Source organism: Primulina huaijiensis, chromosome 2 (genome assembly GCF_012295235.1).
Source record: "Primulina huaijiensis isolate GDHJ02 chromosome 2, ASM1229523v2, whole genome shotgun sequence".
NCBI classification, from domain to species: Eukaryota; Viridiplantae; Streptophyta; class Magnoliopsida; order Lamiales; family Gesneriaceae; genus Primulina; species Primulina huaijiensis.
The window spans coordinates 4,733,302-4,742,378 of record NC_133307.1 but is presented as its reverse complement, the minus strand read 5'-3'; the positions used below and the strand labels follow the sequence as shown (position 1 = coordinate 4,742,378).

At 45.2% G+C, this 9,077-nt stretch overlaps 2 protein-coding genes across 2 annotated transcripts; both read left to right on the top strand.

The window, feature by feature from the left end:
- Positions 1–1,801: 1,801 nt before the first annotated feature.
- Positions 1,802–4,459, top strand: LOC140971906 (uncharacterized). Its single transcript, XM_073434437.1, has one exon. The coding sequence runs from the start codon at positions 1,802–1,804 to the stop codon at positions 4,457–4,459; it is 2,658 nt and encodes an 885-aa protein (XP_073290538.1).
- A 108-nt stretch (positions 4,460–4,567) lies between these two features.
- On the top strand, positions 4,568–6,694 carry LOC140971905 (uncharacterized). The gene is made up of 2 exons (XM_073434436.1): positions 4,568–4,936; positions 4,982–6,694. The coding sequence occupies exons 1-2, from the start codon at positions 4,568–4,570 to the stop codon at positions 6,692–6,694; spliced, it is 2,082 nt and encodes a 693-aa protein (XP_073290537.1).
- Positions 6,695–9,077: the final 2,383 nt, after the last annotated feature.

Here is a 9,077-nt window from a genome sequence, read left to right as displayed (position 1 = left end):
TAAAAATAAAAACCTTATTTTGAATTATCATAAAATTAGTTGTCAAGGTAGGTAATGCAGTAAAGAAAAAAAAACAAAATATGAAAAGATCTCTAGGAACTGATCTATTCACATTTGAGTTTGGTAATGACGCTAGCTCGATTCAAAGTTCAAACAGTAGCTTGATCGGTACGAGGTTAACCCGAGCTCCTCGAGATGGAGCCAATCTTTAATCTGGATTTACTGCGTGATGATTTTATTTTAAAAGATCGAAGTCGTGGTATTTATTTCACTCAAGATTGGTCGTTCATATATACAAGATACTAACTTGCTTGCTCGAACTTTTATATATANGGAAACTAATCGAATTAGATGTATGGGCCATGTTGCTAAAAGAGGAGCATTAATTTGGGAGTTTGATTGAAAAATGATATGAAAATCAAGAGAAAGTCGAATTTAATTTGAAAGGAAACAGGACTTAGCATGCAACACAAAATTTATTCTTTTAATTATATTTTCCATTTTGAGATTCAAAATTTTAAAAAAAGTAGAGTTTTGTCCTAATATTCTAATGATATTATCGAAGAGATTAATACTAACTATATATGTTATGATATACTATGTTTCAAGATTTTATTTTATGATAAACTCTATTTTCTATGTTTTGTAATTATTTATTTAAGAAATCATTTCTATGTCATATATATTATATTGATGCCCTCAATATTCAACCATGCTCGAGTCCTATTTCTTCCGGAGGACTTTAAACGCAACCCGTCGAGCACGACTCGTACAAATTCGATATCATCTCTAGACGAGCTCAGCCGTTTCTTCTTGAGCACCTCGGCCGAGTTTGGTGTTCGGCCAAGTCATAGGCAGAGCTCGGCCGAACACCACTGATGGCCGAGCCCTGGTGCTCGGCCAAGTCATGGGTAAAACTCGGCCGAGCCCTGTGCTCGGCCGAGCCACTCCACTGATGGCCGAGCCCTGTGCTCGGCCGTCATGAGGAAAGATCGGCCAAGGAAGCTCGGCCGAGCCACTCCACTGATGGTCGAGCAATGAGCAAAGATCGGCCGAACATGGCTCGGCCAAACCCTGATGCTCGGCCGAGACCTAGGCAGAGCTTGGTCGCTCGGCCGAGCCATGGTGGCCGAACCTTGGGCAGAGCTCAGCCGAACCTCTGGTAACCGAGCCCAACCTGCGCCAAGAGCAGGGTTCTGTTAAGCACATGTGCTTGGGACATGAATCGCAGGCCCAGGCGTCCTGTGTCTATCCTAAAAACCTTGCCAAATGTCAAAAGCATGAATGACCTTTAAGTATGCTAGAATCCCGCCGTATGATTAGATGCGACAAGAAATCCGGCCCGAACTTGCATGCTAGAATCTCGCCGTATGATTAGACGCGACAAGAAATCCGGCCCGAACTTGCAGTGATTGGAGAAGAGTTTAATTTTATAGGTAAATTTACCTAAAATAGACTTCGGCGCAGTAGGATAAGAAGTCCTCTCAACCACTATAAATACCTAAGTATATTTCATGGTTGAGGGGAGATTGACATGAACTTTCTTCAGCACTATTCCACATATTGTATCTTCCCATTTCTTTATTCATAACCATAAAATCCGATAAAGAGGTTAGAGTGGTCACGCCGGAGAAATTCTCAGCACCTTCCAATATCCGCTAGTTTGTATAGACCGGTGGTGGTCCATCCGCTCCGGTTCACACATTGCCAATTCGAAGCTCAGGCTCACCAGACCGGACCCAGGGAAAATTTGGTATCATCAATTGGCGCCGTCTGTGGGAAAATTGGAAAGAGAGATAAGATGGCAAGTACCAGGAGTCGATCGGGAGAGGACAATCAACCAACGTCCAACATGGCAGAGCTCGTCCGGCTGATCACTACGACTGTAGAAAAAATCTTGGCACAGAGACCAGACAACAATCTCCCTCCAGGAGAAGATCATGAAGCTCAGAGGCAAGAGATACAAAGTTTAAGGGAGGAGATGGAACGTCTTAGAGAAGAAAGGAATGCGCCCCCTCCTCCCCCCCTTCTGGCTCGGGGGATCCCTTTCTCAGCCGAGATATTGGCTGCTGAATTGCCTCAAAATTTCAGATTCCCTAACGTCGGAGAATACGACGGTTCGGGGGATCCGGAAGAGCACCTATCCCGATTCGAGAACGCGGCGTTGTTGCACCAATACTCAGACCCGATCAAATGTAGGGTCTTCCTAACTACTTTGGTCAGGTCATCCCAGCAGTGGTTCAATTTTCTTAGGCCGGGGACCATCAAAACTTTTCAAGACTTTGGAAGAGCTTTTCTCCACCAATTTGCAAGCAGCAAGAAACATCCATTGACGTCTATAAATTTATTCAATGTTAAACAACAAAAACAGGAGAGCCTACGAGATTTTGTTAAGAGGTTCAACAAGATGGTCATCGATGTTCCCTCGGCTACTCCGGATATACTGATAAGTGCCTTTACACAAGGACTAAGAGGTGGTGATTTTTTCAAGTCGTTGGTAAAAAAGCCCCCAACTACTTTTGAAGAACTGTTGGCTAGGGCAGAGAAGTATATGAATGTGGAAGAAGTACAAATGGCTAGGAAAAGCGAACCGAAGGCCTCGGTCAAGGCTACGCGAGACGTTCGACCCACTAACCTTGTGCCAAGGGTCGGGCGTTTCGAACCACCTACGTTGCTGGGACAGTTCGCCGCTTACACACCTTTGAAGGTCAACAAATCCCGAGCATTGGAGCTATGTGATGAGCGACAACTCATTCGAAGACCTCGGAGTAGTGACAGAGGACCTCGTAATCCCAGGTCAGAAAGGTATTGTGGATTTCACAAGGATTATGGTCATACTACCGATGAATGTCATCATTTGAATCAAGAAATAGAACGGATCATCCAGGGAGATCCAGAAATGAAAGCAATTCTAGCCAGCCCAGGTGGTGGGCACCGACCCGCTAAGAGAACTCGAGAGGAAAGTGATCCTGAAAGGAGAAGGGCTCCGAATCAAAGGGAAAATTTTCAAAACGCTAACCCGAATATGCGGAAGACGGAACCCCGAGAACAACCACCTCGAGGGGTAATTAATATGATATCGGGTGGGCCTACGGACGGAGACTCCAACCGGGCCAGGAAAGCTAGCAGCAGAAGATTGGAGAACATGGAGATTAGTAGCCTTGGAATACGCTCAGGACCAATGATTTCTTTTGTACCCGAGGACATGAAGGGAGTGGCCGACCCGCATAATGATGCTTTGGTTATCCGAGCTATGATCGCCAATGATGAGGTTGCACGTATCTTTGTGGACTCCGGAAGTTCTGTCAATGTTCTATTTAAAGAGGCAATGGATCAGATGGACTTGGGCGAATACACGGTAGAGCCTATCTCCACGGCTTTGTTTGGATTCACGGGGCATGCAATACTCCCCCTTGGAGTCATCAATATCCCTTTCTCTTTGGGGAGTGGGGATACTAGAAAGACCAGGATTATCAACTTTGTGATAGTTGATGCCCCCTCATCGTATAATGCTATTATGGGGAGACCAGCCATGGCCGCTTTCATGGCAATTGCCTCGGCTCTGCACCAGAAGATCAAGTTCCCTGTCGGAGAAGCTGTAGGAGAGGTTAAGGGCGATCAAAAGATTTCTCGAAAATGTTATGTGGAAGAAGTAAGGGTTGAACAGAAGTCAGCTAAAATTGAACATACAAGTCGACCTGAATCCAGGGGATTCGATCAACTACATCTGATCGAAGAAGCAGGGGAGGTGACTTCGGATGACGTGTGTGAGGAGCTTATCTTAAACCCCCCATCCGGGGTCGTGAGGATAGCCCGAACCTTGGAAGAGCCCCTGAAGGAACAATTGGTCCGGTGTTTGGAGAAAAATAAAGATGTGTTCGCTTGGTGTCCGTCCGAACTCCAAGGGGTTAGGAGGGAGGTGATGGAGCATAAGCTGAATGTCTTAAACGAATGCCGACCTGTGATTCAGAAGAAGAGACATTTCGGCCCCGAAAAAGACGCTATCATCAAGGAGCAAGTGCAAGATTTATTAAGAGCAGGACACATTCAAGAAATCTATTTCCCGACATGGTTATCTAATGAGGTCTTGGTTCCTAAATCGGCTGGAAAATGGCGGATGTGTGTGGACTTTCGTGACTTAAACCGGGCCTGCCCCAAAGACTGTTATCCTCTCCCGAGAATAGATCAATTGGTCGATTCCACGGCAGGACAGGAGCTCCTTTGTTTTCTCGATGCCTATCAAGGATATCACCAAATTCCCTTGGCCGAAAAGGACAGAAGCAAGGTCAGTTTTATCACATCCGAGGGGACATTCTGTTATGTAGTAATGCCCTTTGGATTAAAGAACGCTGTCGCTACCTATCAAAGGCTTATGGATAAGGTCTTCAAAAAGCAGATTGGGAAGAACGTTGAGGTCTATGTAGATGATATATTGATCAAGTCCAAGACAGTCGATTAGTTTGTGACGGATCTGGAGGAAACCTTTCAGACTCTGCGGGAGTACAGGTTGAAGCTGAACCCTAGCAAGTGTGTGTTCGGGGTTCAGACGGGCAAGTTTTTGGGGTATATGGTGACTCGCAGAGGCATTGAGGCTAATCCAGAAAAGGTGCAAGCACTATCCTCTATGAGTTCTCCTAGAAATATCCAAGAAGTACAGCGATTGACAGGAAGGATCACCGCTCTAGCCCGATTCATATCTCGATCTGCAGATCGAAGTTTCCCATTCTTTAAGGTACTTCGGAAAGCTAAAAATCTCGAGTGGAATGATCAGAGTGAGAAAGCACTGCAGGAGCTGAAAACTTATCTTAGGGAACGCCCTATCTTGAATAAACCCGTCACTGGAGAGGAGCTGTTTGTGTATTTAGCAGTCACTCCTCAGGCTGCAAGTTCGGTTCTAGTCAGAAAAGAGGATGCAGTTCATCAGCCAGTCTATTTTGTGAGTCACGCTTTAAAGGGAGCATAGCTCAATTATACTACTCAGGAAAAGTTGGCCTTGGCCCTCGTCATCATGGCCAGAAAATTGAGGCCTTATTTCTTATCACATCCTATCACTGTCCTCACTAACAGCGTCCTGGGGAAGATTGTCTTACATCCCGATACCTCAGGAAGATTGATTAAGTGGGTGACCGAGCTCAGTGAATACGATATCAAGTTTGAGCCCAGAACTGCTATTAAAGCCCAAGCTTTAGCCGACTTTTTGGCGGAGATTGTTCAAGTATCTGAGGAAGAACAATGGAAAATCTTTGTAGATGGTTCTTCTTGTCGAACAGGAAGTGGGGTTGGAATCGTGATAATATCTCCTTGGGGGGAAGAGACCAAGGTAGCGGTGAGGCTGAACATCCGGGCCTCCAATAACGAGGCCGAGTACGAAGCACTTTTGGTCGGGCTAAGGGCTGCCCGAAGTATGGGTGTTACTCGGGCCGTCCTCTATTCTGATTCTCAATTGGTAATACAGCAAAGTAAGGGTAAGTTCGAAGTGAAAAATGAGAAGATGGTCAAATACGCCCAAGCTATTGAAAAAGCTAAGGAAGACTTCTCAGAGTTAATCATGAAACAAATCTCTCGAGCTGAGAACGAAACGGCGGATAGGTTGGCCAAGATGGCCAGTTCTCTTGATCAGCCCACAGAGCCAGAACTAATCGGACAAGAGCTTGTCTCGCAAATTGATCACCTTCAAGCTGAGAAAGTAAATATGTTGGAAGAAGATTGGAGATATGAGGTTCAACAATATTTATGTCATGGGAAACTCCCGGCTGAACCAAAAAGAGCTCGAGAAGTCAAGAGGAGAGCACTCCGCTTCTCGCTCTTGGATGGGATACTGTATAAGAGGTCTTTTTCTAGACCTCTCTTGAAATGCTTGGGACCAGAGGAGGCTGATTATGTCCTTCGAGAAATCCATGAAGGATGTTGTGGTAATCACCTGGGGAGTATAGCTCTGGCTCGGAAAGCTTTAATGGCAGGTTTCTTCTGGCCAACCATGAAAAAAGATGCGCTCATGATGGTGAGGTCCTGTTATAATTGTCAAAAGCATGCTAATTTACAATGGCAACCAGCCGAACTTATGAGGTCAGTTGTTTCCCCTTGCCCTTTCGATCAATGGGGCATAGATATTGTGGGATCATTTCCCGTAAGCACAGGTCAAAGGAAATTCTTATTGGTAGCAGTAGATTATTTTTCTAAATGGGCTGAAGCTGAACCGTTGGCCAAAATCACTGAAGGAGAGATCTTAAAATTTTTATGGAAGAACCTAGTGTGTCGGTTTGGGATACCAAGGAGGCTTATATCTGACAATGGGAGACAGTTTTGTGGTTCTAAAATTCAGGAATGGTGTAAGGAGATGAAGATAGAGCAGATATTTACATCGGTGGCTTATCCTCAGAGCAACGGACAAGTCGAGGTCACTAATAGATCCATTGTGCATGCCCTTAAAACACGTCTGAACTCCGCCAAAGGAAAATGGGTTGAGGACTTACCTAGTGTATTGCGGGCTTACCGAACAACGGCTCGGATCGGAACTGGAGAAACACCGTATAATTTAGTGTATGGTACTGAGGCTGTCTTGCCAGCAGAAATCGGACAAGAAAGTGCTCGGGTGATAGGGTATGGGCCAAATAATGATGAATGGAGGGCCATGGATTTGGACCTAGTAGAGGAAAAGAGAAATCGAGCAGCTGTTCGGATGGCTGCTTACTAGAAGAGGATGGCCCGAGCATATAACAAAAGGGTGCGGCCTCGGTCGTTCGAAACAGGGGATCTGGTCATGAAGAAAATCCAGTTTCAAGGAGAGAGAGGGAAATTAGACCCGAAATACGAGGGACCCTACAAAGTCATTGGGAAAGCAGGAATTGCGGCTTACTATCTAGAAGATGCTGAGGGAAAGAAAACCAAACGCCCATGGAACGTCCAACACTTGAAGAAATATTATGCTTAGTCATAGTCTCAATCCATCATGTTAGTTTTGTCTTTATTTTCTGAAATTATGTTTTTATTTTCATAACCATGAATAAAGAATTGTGCGTTGATATATCATCTCTCTTCATCGAAGTAAACTTGGAAAAGTCCGACCTCGCGTTCGGCACGCTTAAAAGTCCGACCTCACGTTCAGCACGATAAAAAGTCCGACCTCGCGCTCGCCAAGAAAAAAAAAGTCCGACCTCGCGTTCGGCACGAAGAAAAGTCCGACCTCACGCTCGGCAATAAAAATAAAGTCCGACCTCGCGTTCGGCACGATTAAAAGTCCGACCTCACGTTCAGCACGATTAAAAGTCCAACCTCACGATCGACACGATTAAAAGCCCGACCTCGCTCTGGGTACGAAGCAAAGTTCGACCTCAAGCTCGGTCCAAGGCAAAGTCCGACCTCAAGCTCGGTCCAAAGCAAAGTCAGACCCCGGGATTAGCACGATTAAAGGGTCGATCTCGAGCTCGGCACGAAACAAAGTCTGATCTCCCAGTACAAGGGATCAGATCCGCACTAAACGTGATATTTTATCAACCTTTCTATGATAATAAGTTTATAATTATGAAGATGCACTAGTTCGATTTCTCTTTTTGAAGTTATACGTCTTATCTTTCGAGCAAACCACTTGCTTAATAACATTTCATTAACTTATATGAAAACTAAAGACATATGTTCAAAACATTGGACAATGATAAAGGAAAGGGAAACATGACGAAGAGAACACTCAAAACAGAAACAGAAGGAGTACAAATATATTGATCAAAGGAGACTTAAAATAAAGAAATGATAGGCGAAGAGCCTGCCCGACTGGCTCTTTCATTTTCTTTCGGGGGTCCAAACCTTCACTCTCGATCACCCATCTCTTCATCATCTGGCATGTCCTCTAGGGCCTTAACAACATCGAGGAAAGAGAAAGGGTGTTCAGCTTCAGAATATCCATGGGCTCGTACCTGAGCAATACTCCCATTGAATCCGTGCTCAAAGTAGGAGGTGGCTTTGTTGGAGCACAACGAATCAAACTCTGAAGAACGGATGAACTCTTCTTTCTTCTGAAGCCACATGGTCTCGGCTTCGTTTTCCTTATTGCGCAGTTGTTCCTCGAGCTGAAGTGCTCTCTGCTCCGCCCAAGCGGCTTTGTCTTCAAAGATTTGTGCTTGAGCTCGGACGGCCTCGAACTCGGCTAAGAAAGCCGCTTTCTCTGCCTCATTCTTGGTATGGATATCTTCCATGCGCTTCATAAGCTCCCCGTGTCGGCTGAGGATGTCATTCATGGATTTTTGGGCTCCAAATATTCGATCAGTGACTTCCCCTCCCCAAACAAGAGCCTGCGAAACTCAATATATAAGTTTGTTAAAGAAGAACAGTTGATACAAAAGAGACAAAACTAGTTACCTGCATGAAATTAAGGGACATAGCTTCTATGGCTTGAAGGTCGGTAGCGGCCTTCACGATGGCAAGATCCTCCGAAGATACCAAGTGCCGAACAAAATTTAGAGCGTCCGGTCCGGAAGGATGGGCTATGAAAGAAGTCCCGTGATCGAGAGGTGCCTCCAGCTCGACCTCTTCGAAATCGTGGCTAACGGGAACAGTGGAAGAACTGTGAGTCCCCTTCCCAGAGCCTTTGGGGGTCGGGGATGAACTAGTAATCTTAAGAGTTTTTTTCGTAGGNGAAAAATAAAAAAAAAAAAAAAGATGTCGGGGAAGAGGAGACATAAGAAGCAAAACAAACATATAGTCAGCATAATATTGGTTTTCAATAGGAAAAGGGAAAGGCTATGGAAAATATACCTAGGTCCCCCTCCACTTCGATTCCCTTCTTGCAGAACCTAAATTCACAAAGAAGATCATCCTGGATCAGGCTTTTGACGTCAAAACACCTTTCCGAGGTACTAGCAAAGAAGCGGGTCAGGTCAATGACACGCCTGGGTGCGAGAGGATCTCTAAGGGTTAACTGATCGGCCCAAGCCATATCGCAGTGCCAAGGAAGAGACTCTGACTCCACATAAAAATATCTGTTCATCCAACCTTTGTGGGATGAAGGGTTCCCGCCAAGAAAATCGCTCTCGGGCCGGGGTGATAGGTAAAACCGACCCATTTCTTTTCTTTTGATTTGCACA